Source organism: Podarcis raffonei, chromosome 10 (genome assembly GCF_027172205.1).
Source record: "Podarcis raffonei isolate rPodRaf1 chromosome 10, rPodRaf1.pri, whole genome shotgun sequence".
NCBI lineage: Eukaryota > Metazoa > Chordata > Lepidosauria > Squamata > Lacertidae > Podarcis > Podarcis raffonei.
In genome coordinates, this window is record NC_070611.1 from 55116774 (window position 1) to 55135275 (window position 18502).

The following is an 18502-nucleotide window of genomic DNA, read 5'->3' on the forward strand; positions in this document are numbered from 1 at the left end:
TCCTGTTCCCTCAGTGGTCACCTAGATGCCCGTGGGAAACTTCCGAGCAGGACCCAAGCTCATGAGCACTCTCCTCTACGGTGGTTTTTCAGAAACATTCCTGCGTCTGCACGATGTGTTGGGATTTGTATTCTACAAAGAGCAGCCACTTAAGACTGGTCACTTGTACAGGCTGTGAGAATGTGAAGGTGAACTGACTGGGGAAGGGGGTCATAACTGTGTGGCAGAATACAGTGGTACCTCAGGTTACATACGCTTCAGGTTACAGACTCCGCTAACCCAGAAATAGTACCTCGGGTTAAGAACTTTGCTTCAGGATGAGAACATAAATTGTGCTCTGGCGGCGCGGCAGCAGCAGCAGGCCCCATTAGCTAAAGTGGTGCTTCAGGTTAAGAACAGTTTCATGTTAAGAACGGACCTCTGGAATGAATTAAGTACTTAACCCGAGCTACCATGGTATAGACCTGTGGCCTGCTCAATGTTGTTGCACTTTAGATCCCAATAGTCCCAGCCAATGGTCAGGAATAATGGAAGCTAGTCCAACACCATCTGGCAGGCCACAGCTTCTGCTTTACATGGAGAAATCCCCCAGGTTAAATCTTCTTGTGTACACATAATTACTGTTTGTTTTCAAGGAGTCCCGCCCCCTCCAAAATGCATATAATTATACTTTACATTAATTACATCGGAAACATTAACACAACTATAACAGTGCAGTGTGCAGCTTTTAACAGTGTGAAGGGAGGCAAGGGAGAGGCAGGTTTACATGCAAACAGGGCCAGTTATTCCACACTCATCGGAAACGGCTCAATAGAAAAGGTATATCAGTAATAAGTGCAACCAGAACTTCTTCCGAATGAGTGGCAGCTGCACAGCACCTCTCTGCCCAGCTACATAATCATACATCTTTTAAACAGAAAAAGATGAATGCTATTTAATACAAACTCCACTAAAGGTCATGTGAGTACAGTTGAAATTTTGCTTGCAAAAGGATCAGAAATGCAAACACCCTCACACCCTCTGGCCTAGCATTTCAGAATGTCTTTCATAATGTGAAAACCAGCCTCCAGCCAGCTGCTATAACCTTGGCTTTGGATAGAGCCCTTGATAACGTTGGCATCTTGTCGTCTTCTTGAGATTGGTAATGTCACACCTGCACTTTTTGAGGAGGCAGCACTTTTGTTGTTGAATACTTGCATGTAAAGTCTAGGTAAAACTAGGAGGGCTGGACCTTCCACTAGGCTGAAGGGGTGCATTCCTCAGGCAGAGGATGCTGGGCTTTGGGTGGCTGCAGAGTCCCATCCCCCCGTATCCCCTGTGGTGTTCCCATCCTCATGACCTTCTGCTCTGGTTATTGCTGACCAGGCTGGCTATCTCCTCTAGTTCCTTTTTCACTCCAGCAGGCACTGCAGCTATGTGTGCATTACTCTGCTCACATGTTATGTTGCATTTGCCTGAGTGGGCTGGAAACAAAAGCAACATTGATGGGGCCTTGAAGTTGCCCATTGACACTTAGCACCTGGAGCAGACTGAGCAGGCAGACAGGTCACAGTCTTCCACACTATGAGGAAATGTGTTGCTATTTAAATTGCAGCAAGGATTTATATAAGGTGTGCAATTAAAAGGGATGGAAGAGCTCTGTTGCAACGAATCCATTTCTAAAAACCCTGGACTTTTTGCAGTTAGGTAAGTGATAGGGAAATGCACTTCATAAGTGAATGATTTCAAAGGAAGACACATAACCATCCTGCATTCAAATCAGGACGGATCTTCGTTGTGCTATAATCTCCCCACAAACAAATCAGAAAGAAAGCTCAGCTGATCTCCACATAAACAAATTGGAAAACAGGTTGTCTGGAAGAGCCTCAGGACTATTCGCCACTGACATCCCATAATCTGGGGATTGGGAAATGCATATGGTAGGCAGGTGATGTTATGAAGACCAATTAATCAGTGCTGTCCTAAGGTGGCTTTTGTCCTTCAATGTGTACTGTATTGAAAGCTTGCAGAACTGGGTCATGCTTGTTGATTTATACACCACCTTTCTGCCAGTGCATTCAAGGTAAATTATATTTTTTAAAAGCCATGCTTTGCAATCTAATGCCATGATGTGGAAGGAATAAAGGTGGAGAGGGAAGGAAGAAGAGGAAAACAAGCAAATGTACCAGCTCTTTCATAACAGTTACACAATGAACTAGTGGACTATTTGCTTTTGTTGCACCCTTTGAAATGCACCTTGGAACAGAAAAAGGTGTCACTGTTATTCTTACAGAGGTACATCCAACTCCACCCTTTGGTTGAAGTGTACTTATGCCATTACTATCTTGCTCTCTCTCCCCACCCCACCGCAGTTTTCCTGTAATCTGCACTTTACATGGGAGTTTTGTTGTTGTGTACATGTTAAGTGTGTCCTGCCGAATGCTGTGAAGTATGTGGGGAGAAACGTGTCTGTACACATACAGGGACATGTGCCAGGGCTGACCCAAATCATTTTGCTGCCTGAAGCGGAGCACCAAATGGTGCCCTCGCCCCCTGAAGTCCAAGGTACATAAGTATCAAAGGCCAGCCAAATTTGTTTTGGCTTCTGAGGCAGAAAATCTCACAACTGCCTCTCCGCCTCCCTGTCAAGACAAAATACAACAATGATAAATTAAACAGCTTACAATTTGCTGCCCTTTCCTGAGGAAGCTTTTCCCTTTATTTTTGGGGGGGCCAAGAGAGTGGGGCCCCAAGCTATAGCTTGTTTAACTTATATGTAAATCTGGCATTGCTTACAGATCTATGAGTCTGTGGGGGGATTTATCTTTAGCAGGGGGATGAATAATGGGCATGGTTGCTCAGAGTCCTGTGAGTCCAAGGGAGCCTCGACTGCTTAACTCACTTTTCAAATTCTTATCAGTCACTTTTTACATCTCCTAACCTAACTTCGACTTGTCCTGAGTTTTTCAACGCCCCAAATGTTCCTTTTGATGTGCCCATATAGTCATCCCTCGCCCCCGTTTTGGATCCGGCTTCCTCTCCCACACCTTTTCTTTTCAGCTCTGTTCTGATGTTTGCTTTCTCAAGAAAAGAGAACTTTGCTCCCAGTTCCCTATAAAGCAATCAATCCGGGTCCAGAGAAACTCAGTGGCAACTTGGTCCCGGACATTGAGCTGCAAGGAAGAATCATAGCCCATTTCCTGTTCCCTCCCTCCCCTCTCCAGTGTTAAGAGGTTGATTTCCCCCGGGTCTACTTTCAAGGCTTTATTTTTATTTTGCTCCTCCAAAAGTAGGCGGGGCTTTCCCCAAAGCTGTTGTCTTGTCGCTAGGTCATTGGCTGCGGCGCGCGCCACTTTCCGAACGTTGCCGGTCCCTCGGAGCGGCTGGAACATCCAGGGCGGAAGGCTATTGGTCAGGGACAGAGAGGGTCGAGGGAGGCGGGGCGGGGTGGAGAGGCTTTTTTCCTGCGTGACGTAATCGGGACTTCCCCGCCCACATTCCACAGCTGGGGAAGTGTAGGAAGCGGCTATGGAATGGGGAGGGTGGAAGAGCCAGGGAATCGGCTTCTGGATTCTGATTGGGCGCTCGCCTTCGAAGGTCCCGAGCTTGCCTTCGCTGATTGGCCAGGGCGGGGGGGGCGGAGCCAAGAATCTGGTGGGGGCTGGAGGGAAGGCAACAGCTGGTGGCAGTTTGGGGTTTCAGGAGCTCTGGGGAAGGTCTCTGCCAGTAAGACAACGGAGGTCTTGCTTGAAAGCAGATGCGCGCCCGAGATCTAGGACATATGGTTGCAAAACTAGCTGGCTGTTGCATTTATTTATTTTTTGCTAGTTGTAGATTGGCGAGTGTCTGACATTTTCAGTTATATTATTATATAGCTTCTATTTTATTCCTTTTCTAAGGGACTAAGGCGCACAGAGGCAGGGGCGGCGTTGTTTTTTTCAGCCTTATGGCACAAGTTTGTTTTCTGTGATCGTTCCGAGGTGCTCCAAGAGTGCATATTTCTCTCCCCACTCCCGCTCTTGGTATTGCTGAGGTCCGAAATGGCCATGGATGGGCTGGAAAGCGGGGAGCAGAACCTGTTGCACTGGGACCGAAAGCTGAGCGAGTTGTCGGAACCGGTGGACTCTGATGCCCTGCTCTACAGCACGGTGAGAACACGGTCAAAACACTGGGACGGTGGTAGTGGTGGAAGGCATGGGAAAATGGGGCGGCACAATGGAACTTTATTCTGTTGGCTTGCTGATGCAGTTATCCACCCTGTAAGAAAATAGGCACAGTGTGTGGTTTTTTAAAAAGTAACTTCGAGGTGGGGTTTACTCTTTGTGGGTGGAAGAAAAAGTTCTGGCTGGTGCACATCTGGCTTCAGAAAGTCACCCTGCTATTAGTAACCCCTTCCTGGGCTTTCATTATGTAGGAGGAGTCTCTTTTTTCTTGGAAAAAAAGTTATGTTGAGCTCATCTGGAATTGGCATCTCTTGCACTTTGTCTCTCCACCTCCCCTTTCATGACTTAAGTTTTCCTCCCTCTGTTTTCAAAAAGGGCATTCTGCTCTGTCTGCTCATGGCTGTTAGAATAAGTGCCAGGTGCTGTCTGCTGTAGGGCCAGTGAAGAGTTCTCAAAACAGCTTTATGGTTTTTTAAAAAATGGAGTTTGGAATTTCAGCAGGGGGGGGAATTAGCAGCCGCTGACGCAAGGAGGAAATACCTGTACTTTGAAGGGTTATCTGTGTTTCTTGATGCAAATCTAATTACTGCCCACAAGGCCTGTTTGGACCAGCAGATATATATATGTGTGTGTGGTTTAAGCGTGGGGATTCCTATTTCTTCAGAAGTGCTTGTTACGAAACTTTTGATTGGACTCTTTCCTGTTTCTGCACATTAAGAGGTTCCTATTAAGAGTTGTCAGCAAGAAAATAGCAGTCTTTCTGAGAACTGCAATAACGGTCTCATTCTTTGGGCAGCATTCCAAGCTCTGAAACTTTTGCAGACCTGGTTTCTTGTGTTCCCTCTGCCCTGCCTGCTTTTAGTTTGCTGAAAGGAAGTAAATGCCCACGTCTCCAAAGAATATTTATGGTGGTTCTGCAGTGGTAGCCATGAAAGCAAATAAGAGATAATCAGTGCTTTGTGCCAGATGTTGGAGGTTTTTCCTCTTGCTGGAAAGTGTGCACCAGCGACTTTATCCAAACTCAGTCTCTGCACGTACAACTTTATTCCCAGACTGCTGGAGAAAAAGGAGACCTGTTTGAGCAAGCAAAGTTGGTGGTGTGTGTATCTTTTTCTGTTACCATCTCACTTTTATTTTGAGAATGCTTGGCACTTAAGGCAAGAATGACTTGGAGCATGTGCAAAGTTCCTCCCCACTGTAAAAAGTTGAGTTTTTTCTTTTTTAGAAGGAAAACACATCTGAGGAGAAAGCATTTTGAAATGTGCAGAATGAATTTTCCTCCTCAGGAAGAGAACCAACTTTTTGAAAAGTCAGAGGGAAAAGTGCTTCCACCCACTGTGAGGACATAACGTTTTAAAAACAGACTCCAAGTTGGCACTGGCTGCACGCGCAGTTCATATTCACATATATACTAATGCATTTCCACATGGCAAATGTCCTATCCATCCAGACTAGTGTGGTGTCTGAGAGAGCAACAAGTCTCTCTGCATTTCACAAAGAGAATTTCCCTAGCTCTCTGGCACACAACACCCCACCTCTCAATATCCTGGGGTGAGGGGTATCCAAAATATTAGAGGAGGCTAAGTTTCCCTGGCCCTGGTTGTTTACACTTTATTTCTGCTGGTGAAAAGATCCTTGCTGCCCCAAAGCAAGCATACCCTTGTATCGAGCCTAGGTATTTCAACAGAAGATGGTGCTTCATCTTAGTTTTTGGCATCAAATGGTACATTTGCCATTCATAGGGTACTAGGAACGCACCCCGTGTGGTTGATTTGGGACTGCAGAGTCTGGTTGCACTCTTCACACAGTAGCGTTCCTGGCAACACGTGGCAATGGCATGGACACTCCCCATTGCAATTAAACCAAAGTACCTAATAAGGGGTTCTAGATGTGATAGCCTCAGTGCAGCTCAGCAGTCAAGAGGCAATTAGGTTCAACCACTTTCTCTGCTTATGGCATTAATTCTTGGAGCTCAGCATGCCAGTCTGTGCTGTCCTAGACTGAACATTTTAGAAGTGTGGCTGACTCAACGTGCGATCTGTTATGGGTATATGGAAATTAATTTCAGCTGGGATTTATCACAAGGACGTTCTTTCAGTGCATCCATAGCAGGTATATTTGTCAGGTGCTAGCGCAGGGGTTTTAAGTAAGTAAGTAAGTAAGTAAGTAATTAAATTTGTTACCCATCCTTCCCTTGGTTACAGTTTAAAATCCAGAATTAAAGATGGTTAAATCTTACAGTTACAGGAATATGGTGGGTCCTGAAAACACACATCTGAGGTGTGTAAAGAGTTGATTCTTTAGCATTTCCTGAAAGAGGTACAGTGATGAAGCCAGATGCACCTCTGTGTGGAGGGTAGCCATGGCGATGCTATCCAGATGTTGTTGGACTGCAACTTTGATCATCTTGTACCATGGCCCACCTGCTGGGGCTGGTGGGCATTGGGAAGCCAATAACAACTATCAGGGCTGGATTTAGGTTTGATGAGGCCCTAAGCTACTGAAGGTAATGGGGCCCTTTATATGTCCAGCTGTCCTTTGTCAACAACAAATTGTCACTGTTTCTTGTGTTGAATATATGCTATGTGATAATTTACAGACCTAATAGGTATCAAAAGCCATTTGCACATGTTGCCATGCAACCAGTCCATGCAGAATGTTGGCACCCTATATATAGAAATGAGCAAACCAGTGATATTTTAGGGAGCAGACTAGCAGGCGGGGCCCATTGCTTACATCGTAGGAGGCTACACAACACAAAACACTGTTGTATGTAGGTTTTAATTTATTTGTTTTTTATCTTATATTTTGGAAATGTACAGTGGTACCTTAGGTTACATACGCTTCAGGTTACAGACTCTGCTAACCCAGAAATAGTGCTTCAGGTTAAGAACTTTGCTTCAGGATGAGAACAGAAATCGTGCTCTGGCTGCGCGGCAGCAGCAGGAGGCCCCATTAGCTAAAGTGGTGCTTCAGGTTAAGAACAGTTTCAGGTTAAGTACGGACCTCCGGAACGAATTAACTACTTAACCTGAGGTACCACTGTACATCCAGTTTCTTTTCCTTTAAATTTTTTTGGGGATCCCCAAGATAGTGGGGCCCTAAGCTATAGCTTGTTTAGCTTATACATAAATCTGGCACTGATGTTGGGGCACCTTGTGCTAGTGTGACCTAAGGGGCTGTCTTGGTTCCCAGTGGTTCCCATTGAGTTCTGTGGGATAAACCGGCTAAGAATTGAGATACTCTGGAGAGACGTTGGGAGGGGAATGAAGCTCACAAGCCCAGGGTATGTTTAGCATGCATCCCATGCTATCCCTTTACTTTCTCCCCACATTCACTTCTGTTGAAAGGGATTTAAATACCAGCCTTCAGGGCAACATTGCAGAGGATGCAAAGCCTGCACGCCACCATTCTTGACATTGTTTTCCCTCCCCTGCATGTCTCATTCTGCCCTCCTGGCAGAAATACAGCATCTCATTCCTGAGGATACTCCTTTGTGGTCTTTCTAAGAGGGAAGCTCTCCCAGTGCACACACCGTGCCTATCAAAATGACAGTGGTTTCCCCAAGTGAAGTAATGACGCATTTGCATCATTGGTAAAAAACCTGCTTTGCTTGTAGAGCTTCAAATATTCAATCAGTACGTTTTTGAACACAATTCAAAGTGTTGGTGCTGATCTTTAAAGCCCTAAATGGCCTCAGCCCAGTATACCGGAAGGAGCATCTCCACCCCCATTGTTCAGCCCAGACACTGAGGTCCAGCGCCGAGGGCCTTCTGGTGGTTCCCTCACTGCGAGAAGTGAGATTACAGGGAACCAGGCAGAGGGCCTTTTCGGTGGTGGCACCCGCCCTGTGGAACGCCCTCCCATCAGATATCAAGGAAATAAACAACTACAGTGGTACCTTGGGTTAAGAACTTAATTTGTTCTGGAGGTCCGTTCTTAACCTGAAACTGTTCTTAACCTGAGGTACCACTTTAGCTAATGGGGCCTCCCACTGCCGCTGCACAATTTCTGTTCTCATCCTGAAGCAAAGTTCTTAACCCGAGGTACTATTTCTGGGTTCACGGAGTCTGTAACCTGAAGCGTCTGTAACCTGAGGTACCACTGTATCTGACGTTTAGAAGGCAGCCCTCTTTAGGGAAGTTTTTAATGGCTGATGTTTTCTCATGTTTTTAATATTCTGTTGGGAACCGCCCAGAGTGGCTGGGGAAACCCAGCCAGATAGGCGGGGTATAAATAATAAATTACTATCATCATCATCATCATCATCATCATTGATATCCTAATTTAGGGAAAATCCGGACACAAACAAATGTTTTAGCTTTTTTACAAATAGAAAATTCCCAAAGTGGTGGAGCTTGGGGTGGGGATGGAGACTGCAATTTTATGTTGCCGAAGATCCAGGATGAAAATTCCCCCCCGGATGCCACTTCCAACCTTGAAATTCCAGACGTATAGCAACCCTGCCGTAATTAGTAGGAGCAGATTATGGGAAACACTTCTGCCTGAATAGCTGGAGAGCTCTGCTGTGCAGAATAGATCATTGTGGGCTTCTTGAAATGAAAACAAAAATCTGTTGCTGTTTTTAGAATTTATATACCAACAGTCTGAGTCGGCTTCTGACTTCCTAACCCAGAGAGCAGACACATTTTGCTATCCCTGATAAACTACAGTGGTACCTCGGGTTACAGATGCTTCAGGTTACAGACACTTCGGGTTACAGACTCTGCTAACCCAGAATGAATTAAGTTCTTAACCCGAGGTACCACTGTACTTGGTGTCCCCCCTACCCTCTTTCCACTTTTCTTGAAATACATGGAAGCTGGTAATTGTTTTCAGCTGTTTCCGAGATATGAGGTGGAAAAAATTCCCAGCTCTGTACCCAGTGCACCACCTCTAGATGTTTAGAACTCCAACTCCCATCAGCCCCGGCCAGCATGGCCAGGGGTCAGGAATGATGGGAACTGGAGTTCAGCATCTGGAGCGCACCATGTTGGCTACACCTGCTCTCGTACATCAGAAATTTTTCCTGTATGAATTGCTCTAATTTGCATAGGATTGTCCTCGCCAACGAATAAACCACAACAGTGAGATGAATTAAAATTCATTGTCAGATTCCAGTTTTGCTCGTTTCTAGTGGTATCATTGTCTTCTGTATTGCAATTCCTTGCAATTAATATAATTATAAAACATAAAACTGTCAGATATTATTCTCTTCCTCTATCGCTTGAAGCTTCTTCTTTTACCTTGCATAATGTTATTTTTGTGGAACGACTTGGAGGCAGGGGCATGTTCTGTGGGGTCTTCTGCTTGTGAGTTGGCAAGGGCATTAGCAGCAGGAAATTCTACTAAACTCTGTTTTACTAAAGAACTGGTTGGGGAGATGTTGCCTTCCAGCATAATATTAATCCACTGGAATTCCCCTCCACATTTTCATTAGACTTTCAAATGCTAGAATGCAAACCCACAAATGTTGGCTGTTTTTTGTTTAACTCCTGCTAAATAGTTTGATCATCCATGACCCACACAGCTAGCCTGTTAGCGGGAGAAGCATTTGGTTGCATGAATATAATCCTCATTGTTATTTTTTGCTGTTCGCAATTCTGTCATATCCTGAGGTGCTAGGGTAGATTATTAACACTTTTAAATGTCACAAACAAAAACTAAAATTGTTTTGTGCGATGGTTGTTTTTTTAAACCAACAAAATCCAAACAAGACCCTGAATCTTAGCTTCACCTTATTTCCCACTATCAACTTCATTTTGGCCACTACAACTGATGTTTCAGGAATAATAATAATAATAATAATAATAGAATTGTTGGTAAAGACCCCTGGACAGTTAAGTCCAGTCGAATTTGACTATGGGGTGTGGTGCTCATCTCCGCTTTTAGGCTGGCAATGGGACACTGCGACGGAAGCTAGAGAGCACAGAAACGCCGTTGTAGAATTGTAGATTTGGAAGGGACCATGAGGGTCATTTAGTCCAACCCCTTGCAATGCAGGAATCTCCACTAGATCATAATAAAATCATAGAATTGCAGTTGGAAGAGCTATTGGTTGCTATTACAGTCATACCTCATGTTACGTTTGCTTCAGGTTGAGCATTTTCAGATTGCATCCCGTGGCGACCTGGAAGTACCGGAAAGAGTTACTTCCGGGTTTCCCCACTCGTGCATGCGCAGCGAATCGTGACCTGCGCATGCGCAGATGTGGGTTGTGTTCCTTTCAGGTTGCGAACGGGCCTCTGGAACAGATCCCGTTCGCAACCAGAGGTACCACTGTATTGCAACAAACCAATCTGGGTTCCTGTGTCTGGGATCTGGACATTGAATATGCACCAAAACTCTGGCAATTGGCTCATGTGAAATACTTTAAAACTCTGTCTTTAGCTGATTCCCAAGTGCCAGAGAATCCAGCATTTCTCCTTGGTGAATAGACACCTTGTTTTCTCCGCAGCTGCACATATTTGCGAGCCCCTGGAAAGGTAATCTGAAGAGCCTTTGCAAGTCGCTCTGAATAGAGCCAGTCTTTTAATTCCTCTTGACAGGTGAATCAAAAGTGAAGAAAGAAAGTGAGGGGCAGCGTCGACAGATAACCACAAATCAGGCCTCTGCTGCTGACTCTGCTTCCCGAATCGAACTTCGGATAGGGATGGAAGCAGTATGAAACACCTGGTTTGAAGCACAGCTGCTTCAGCCATTTCGCAAGACCCTGGCCTGAGTCCAGGTAAAATTAGTCACTGCTGTGCCTCATGGACGCCAGTGGAACAAAGTTGGTTGCGATGAGAAGAACTGAACAGTGCAATCCTGTGCACGTCTACTTAGAAGTAATCCCCATTGAGTTCAATGGGACTTCCCCAACACCCTATCGACTGGCAAGTTCGATAGAATACTCACTCCTACTTTTTTAAAAATTGTGATTATGCAAGAAAAATAAAGGAGCAGCTTGTCTTTAAACCCTGTTATCTTTTACAATGTTGATCCTTTGCTGGACCACTTAGTTGGTCAACCAATGTCAACATATTGACAGGGATGGAAATGTCTGTTGCTTCATCGCTTGCAGGCAAATTTAAAAGGCAGGTTACTCTAACCAGGAACTTGGAAATGTCAACAGCTTACCTGAGCATTTGAGTCAACTCTTCCTTGTGTTGTGGTTTTTATCCGCCCTCTTCTCAAGCAAACCTGCTGTTTTGCAGTTTATAGGAGATATATATTTTTTTCTTTTAAAAAGAGGTGTAATGTTGGAGGAGAACTGAGGGGGAATTTAGCAAACTAGCCAATATAACTTGACTGTGATAATCTTTCCATTTATACATTTTTAAAATAAATGTTTCTATTTGCAGATTTAACGAGGAAATGAGAAAAAAAGATAAAATTAAATAAGAGAAGGAAAACAAGCCAAAATAATAATATACAAACAATAACAGTAGACCACCATCAGTTTACATTGCAGATACAATGACCACCAGTACACAAATCTTAAAATTAAATATGTAAGTTAGTATAAGCCCTCCAGTTTTTGCTATTTTTGCCATATAGAAGATCCACTTGTACAAAAACCTGTTTTAAGAAAATAGATAACTAAGGAGACAGCCAGTTCACCTGTTGCATGAGAAGAAAGGCAAGACTAGGCAGGCCTCTTGTTTATTTTACCCACACCCTGTGGCTGCTTTTAACTTTACAAATGAAACGAGACCGGAAAGGTTAGGTTGTGAATCTCCTGCCAATTTGTCCAGTTGCACCATAAGAAAGGAGTATTCCATTTAAGATGGTACAAGGGTGAATTATTTTAGTTCCTTGTTCTTTGGCACATGGCCAACACAGTACAGTGGTACCTCGGGTTACATACGCTTCAGGTTACATACGCTTCAGGTTACAGACTCCGCTAACCCAGAAATATTACCTCCGGTTATCCTGAAACTTTGCTTCAGGATAAGAACAGAAATCGTGCAGCAGCAGTGCAGCGGCAGCAGGAGGCCCCATTAGCTAATGTGGTGCTTCAGGTTAAGTACGGACCTCCGGAACGAATTAAGTACGTAACCAGAGGTACCACTGTATTTCTCTTCCCAACCTTTTTTCGTTTATCTTTGGACTGCTGTGTTGCATTCATGTTTGTTTCTGGTATTTGTATATCAAACAATTTTTGTGTCAAAGGAGCAAAGGTTTAAGCTGGAATGACAAATGGGGGAACATAAAATACTTCTTGAATTTTAGACGCTCGCCTAGTGTCAATAGGCAGGGAGTTTCGAAGTGTAGGTGCTGCCACACTAATAGATGCAATTTCCTCCAACTGCAGTTGATTGAAGTGGTTGACTGGGCATTTATGCAGTAAGGCTATCCCACAAGTAAACGTGTTGGAAGCTGCTCAGAGTGGCTGGGGCAACCCAGACAGGTAGGCAGGGCACAAATAATATTATTATTATTAGGTGTACACGATGGTTGCATAGTAATCTTGGGACCCACACATAAACCTCTCTCGACCTGACCTACCTTTCAGGGTTGGTGTAATAATAAAAAAGGAAGAGGATTATATGCATCACTCTGAACTACTTGGAGAAAACAGTGGGAGGAAAACAAACTGTATTTTAGTCAAAGGAGTGTACGTAATTGGGATGAGGATGGCAAGGAGTCCATGGTTCAGATTCCAGCAGGCCACATGGCTTTGCTTGCTGCTTTTTTCCACCTAAAGTTCAGAGTTGAGATCATTCTTGGGGATGAGCTGGGGAAACTTTGAGCTTCCCTTATCTCTCTTCAGGTAAATTACTTGGAGAGAGCAGTGAAGTCTAAACACCCTCTTGCTTTGGCTTTGCTTTCCTGTTTCCTAATGAAAATGTTCAGCCCTGCGATAAGGTAAAGTTTATCTGAAGAGCTTATCTAGTGAGTGGTTCTTCTGTGTCTTTCTGAAGCTGCTGTTGAGAATCTGGTTTGTGGACTTGTCCCCTTTTTTTTCACACAGCTCTTTTTTTTATATGCACACTGAAAAACAACAACAAATGACTCCATGTTCAAACGTAGGGGAATGAGGCATGCGTCTACATTGCTTTGCAGGAAATTAACGTGTCTTTCTTGATATCTCCAAATTAGCCACCTTATTTATTGCAAATATTTATATAATCAGACTATCTCAGTATTGTCTGACTGGCAGTAACTTGCCAGGGTTTCAGGTAGGGGACATTCTCAGCCCTACCTGGAAATGCTGGGGAAGAAGAAGAGGAGGAGTTTGGATTTGATATCCTGCTTTATCACTACCCGAAGGAGTCTCAAAGTGGCTAACTGAGAGCCAGTGTGGTGTAGTGGTTAAGAGCGGTAGTCTTGTAATCTGGGGAACCGGGTTCGCGTCTCCGCTCTTCCACATGCAGCTGCTGGGTGACCTTGGGCTAGTCACACTTCTTTGAAGTCTCTCAGCCCCACTCACCTCACAGAGTGTTTGTTGTGGGGGAGGAAGGGAAAGGAGAATGTTAGCCGCTTTGAGACTCCTTAAAGGGAGTGAAAGGCGGGATATCAAATCCAAACTCTTCTTCTTCTTCTTCTTCTTCTTCTTCTTCTAACATTCTCCTTTCTCGTCCTCCCCCACAAAAAACACTCTGTGAGGTGAGTTGGGCTGAGAGACTTCAAAGAAGTGTGATTAGCCCAAGGTCACCCAGCAGCTGCATGTGGAGGAGCGGAGACCCGAACCCGGTTCACCAGATTACGAGTCCGCCGCTCTTAACCACTACACCACACCAGGGACCTTCTGCTTGCAAGGAAAATGCTCTACCACTCTCCCTCTCCATATGAAGAGCTAACACATGAGTGGGGTGCTGGCCCCAGTTCTGATGATCCTGCACTGGTTTCTTCCTGCAACCGCTGTGTGCTTGAGGCAGGGGCTGACCATAGGCTCCTCCATGTGATCTGGAGCCCTTTGTGAAGATGCAAATTCAGCCGGTTCCCCTTCACAACTTTGTTGAAGTACAGAAGTTGCCAGGGTGATGGGCACAGCTGTGTCTCTTGCCTGTGTGTGTATGTGTTGCGAATGCAAGGGGGTGATCCTAGTCCCTCTCCGTTTGGAGACCTAATGAGTGAATAGGGTTGAAGTCCAGAACATAAGAAACTACTGTGTGCCTTTGGGGGGGGGGTTTGAAGTCAAGCTGTCAGAAGGTTGCAGCGCCTGCTGTGGCTGTAGAGGCCAATATGGAAGAGACATGTTTGCTTGCAGCTGGGGCAGATGCACCATGGCGTTTCTTCTCTCTGCGCTCCTCCCAGCAGTCATTTTTCCTCTGGTTGCTGCTACGGATAGATGACTTGATTGTCTGTCTTCAGGCACTGCGGTCATCTGCAAGGGGTTCCCTTGTGGCAGGTTGATGTTGCCAGCCTTTGCGCATCACGTTTGCAGACATCTTTGTGATGCAGAGATGGCCTGCCAATTGGCCTGGTGCCACATATAAAAATACAGCTTTTGCGATAATGAACCTTTATCCCCCTCAGCTCATCCTAGGGGTGTGGCTCTGGAGGCTCCATAAAGCACTGCATGTAGCATCTTTCGTAATGCCAGTACAGTGGTGTCTTGGTTTAAGAACAGCTTGTTTATGAACAACTTGGATTAAGAACGCTGCAAATCTGGAAGTAGGTGTTTGGGTTTGTGAACTTTGCCTTGGAATAAGAACATGTTTCACTTCCTGTTGAGTGTGTTCCATTTGTAAATTGAGTCCCCCGCTGCTATGGGAAAGCACGCCTTGGTTTAAGAACGCTTTGGTTTAAGAATGGACTTCCGCAACAGATTACGTTTGTAAACCAAGGTATGTGCTTGTATTAGCCAGAACTGAAACCAAGAAAGGCTGGTCACCATTTCTTAAAATTCAGGGAGGAGAATACTGCCGCAAAGGAAGAGTAGCCCTAAGATGTGGGAAAATGGTAAAAAGTGTGTGGGAATCTAAAAGTGAGAGGTGCAGTCACTGAGAAGGCCTTCTCTTGGGTCAATGGGAGCTCACCCCGTTGTGGGGAGTCGAACCGCCAACCTTCTGATGGGCAAGCCCTAGGCTCTGTGGTTTAACCCACAGTGCCATCCACCTTTATCTGTTAATAAATCTTAATTCAATTGGCAGTTTTCAGAAGACGTTCCCTTTTGTTGCTGGGAATTTTCTGGGTGACCTCTGTGGCTGTCATTTTCAGATCTGCTCTCGAATGACTCACAAATGAAAGTAGGTTAATGCAGCACCCAAAGTCTGGGTGGTTCCCACTATCCAATCCCTTCCTTGACCAGGGAAACGGGACTTTTCCAGGGGTTCCCAGAGTTGGAACTAAAACTGATGTGCTGACTTCTTGAATGAAGTCATTGCATTAGCTCAAGGAGTTCTGCCCTTGAAATAGGGTATCATCCTTTACTTATCTGCTGTAGAGAGTTAAATTAAACCCCAAACAGATATGGGGGGGGGGGGGAGAGGAAAAGGAAAGGAAGTCCTGCTGCATAGATTACTTCCTCTAATTGGATAATTTTGTTGGATGCAATCCCCAGTTCTGGTAATTCCTCTTTTGTGTTAACTAGCCACTAGCCACCTCTGATAACAACAAAGGATGAGAAGCAGCAGCATTGGAATAAGTTGCGGTGGCCTTTGGCCTTCCATGTTCATTGATCAGCGTTTAGCACTAACAGGGTTTAAGCTGAGTTGGATATTTAAGAAGCCATTCAAAAACAGACCAAAAACAAATAAACAATTAAGAACATATGAAGCCTCCTTACGCTGAGTCAGGCCACTGGTTTATTGAGGTCAGTATTGTCAGGACTTAATGACAGCAGCAGGATCACAAGTAGGGACTTTCCCAGTCCTACCAGGGATTGAAACTGAGATGGCAGCCACTGAATCTGGGGCCTTCTACTTATGGGAACCAGGTACTCTAAACAGCTTCCTCCATTTCCCTGTTCTCTTGAGCAGGAGGACGCGATTTATTTGGCCCTGTCTAGGCGCTAAAATCATCATCACTATTATTATGTATTGAATTTATATACTGCCCTATACCTGGAGGTCTCAGGGCGGTTCACAGAACAAAATCAAAATATAAAACCACGAAATATATAATCAAAATAAAAACAACAACCTAATAACCCCCCCCCATCATATAGTTGCCCTTAGGGGACCTTAGGGTTGTAGAGAAAACACTGGGGCTTAATTTGATCAGCAAAATTTTTGGTATCTGGCTTGTGTGTTCTGCTCTGGAACTGGCCCCTCCCTTCAATGTATTCCATTAAGAATGTCAGTTAAGAGGAGGGGTCAGCAAACTTTTTCAGCAGGGAGCCAGTCCACTGTCCCTCAGACCTTGTGGGGGGCCGGACTATATTTTTTTTGGGGGGGGGGAATGAACGAATTCCTTTGCCCCACAAATAACCCAGAGATGCATTTTAAATAAAAGGACACATTCTAGTCATGTAAAAACACGCTGATTCCCAGACCGTCCGTGAGCCGGATTTAGAAGGCAATTGGGCCGGATCTGGCCCCCGGGCCTTAGTTTGCCTTCCTATGGTTAAGAGGGACAAACTGCCTCTTGTTTTCTTGCCTCAGACTTGCCTCATGTTGTTGTATTTAGTTTCTCTCATCATGTCGTTCCGTTACAGTTGCCTTCATTATTGAAACTTAGTGTACATTTATGTGAGCCACTTATTTTTCTCAAAAAAAAAAAGAAAAGAAAGAAACTCTGCTGAGGAAAGGTGTGGAATGTCTAAATTGCATTAGTCAGAGAATATTATTCCCAGTTTGCCAGGAGGATGGATTTTTGTTAATCATCCCTCCTCCCCTCCGCCCTGTTCCACAACAAGGGTAGGTAATAAATCAATCAATAATAACCCCAGAACTCTGGGACTTGCCTGCAGTTGACCTCTGTATTGTTACCAGAATTCAGGTTTTTCAAGAAGTCCTTCGAAACCCTCTTGCTCTCCTCAGTGGGTCATAACCAAAAAACCACCAGCAGACAGTATGATCATGTAGTATTGTTTTTCAATCTGGACTCCCAATTTGGTGGTGTTTTGAGGCGTATGGCTAATGGTTCTGAAGCTAGGAGGAACAGAGAGAGTGGAAACTCCCTTGTCAAATCCTCCCTGAGGATGAATTTATGTTGTCTATTTTTAATGTGGCAGAAGCTTCGGAGTATATATTTGTTTCAAGATTTTCTTTGAATTTGTGGCCAAATTTCATTTCAGACAGGACTGCCAGCATGTTGTCCTCATCCAGGTGGTCAAAGGCCTTGAGGATGTCTAACACCATGACTAAAATGATGGCTTTGTTTAATTTCAAAGGCCCATCACCCAGTGGTGGAGCAACCTCTTTTCATGCAGAAGGCCCCACCTTCAGCCCCCAACATATTTAGGGCATTTTGGGAAAGACTCAAAACTTTCAAGCTGTAGGCTGTGCTGAGCTGAGTGGGCCAATGACCTGACTTGGCGCCCGATACCTTCTTGTGTCCCTATGGGCATGAAAGCCAGTGCTGGAAGCAACCATTTTCCACTGAGGTACTCTTAGAAGGCTTGGGGAAGAGAGTGAAAATTGGTGCGGTCATATTGTTTCTTTTTCTTTTTCCTTTTCCTTTTGAACTATCAATTCTTTATTGATTAAAAGATTTGCATGCCTATACAAACATTATGTACTATCTCTTAACAGGTTAAAAAGAGAAAATTATATAAAATAGAAAATTTATAAAGAAAAAGAAATAAAGAAGTGACAAAGATAAGAAACAAAGAAATCATTTTTTTAAAAAAAGTCAAAGTTATTTACATAGTAAAAGTACTCATCAGCACAATCCTTCTTATTATACTGTTTCATATAACATTCTTTTTTACACAGGTTCACATTGTATCATATCATTTCTTTCTGCTTTGTATACATTCCTTTGATCTTTTTCTTTACAAATATCACTCAGTTTCTGCTAATATGGAGTTATTTGTACAATGAAGTTTTACATAATTCTTAAATGTTATCCATTCTCTAGTTGTTTTTTGTTTCGATATTCCTCTAACTGATCCCGTCAGTTTTGCTAATTGTAGATATTCTGACATGAGTATCTGCCAATCTGTAATCTCTGGGAGCGTTTCATTCTTCCAGTTCCTGGAAGGAACATATTGTTTCACTTACAAACCAAACCAAACCTAGAGCAATGTGGCAGTCTTTCTGAGGAACATCTGCGTCTCTCATCTTGAGGTTAATTCTATCCGACTCAGCTGGTTACCTGTATCGGTTGTGTTTCTCTGTCCAGTTTCCAATAGCTAAAGTTTCCTTTCTCTATCACATGTTGTGTCTGCCTTGCCGTTTCCCCTTACAGCTGTGTTTGTAATCCCAGCAGTATGAAAGCAGACTTTCTGCATGGGGCACTTGCTCAGAAGACGTGGTTGGTTTTCA

The 18502-nt window shown here is 44.3% G+C and overlaps 1 protein-coding gene across 2 annotated transcripts in view; it reads left to right on the plus strand.

The window, feature by feature from the left end:
* Positions 1–3648: 3648 nt before the first annotated feature.
* Positions 3649–18502, plus strand: part of CREB3L2 (cAMP responsive element binding protein 3 like 2) — a 73998-nt gene continuing 59144 nt past the window's right edge. For both annotated transcript variants that reach the window (XM_053407443.1, XM_053407444.1), the window contains exon 1: positions 3649–4127. In XM_053407443.1, the coding sequence (XP_053263418.1) occupies positions 4020–4127 (108 nt within the window). In that variant the 5' untranslated portion in view covers positions 3649–4019. The remainder of the gene's footprint in view (positions 4128–18502) is intronic.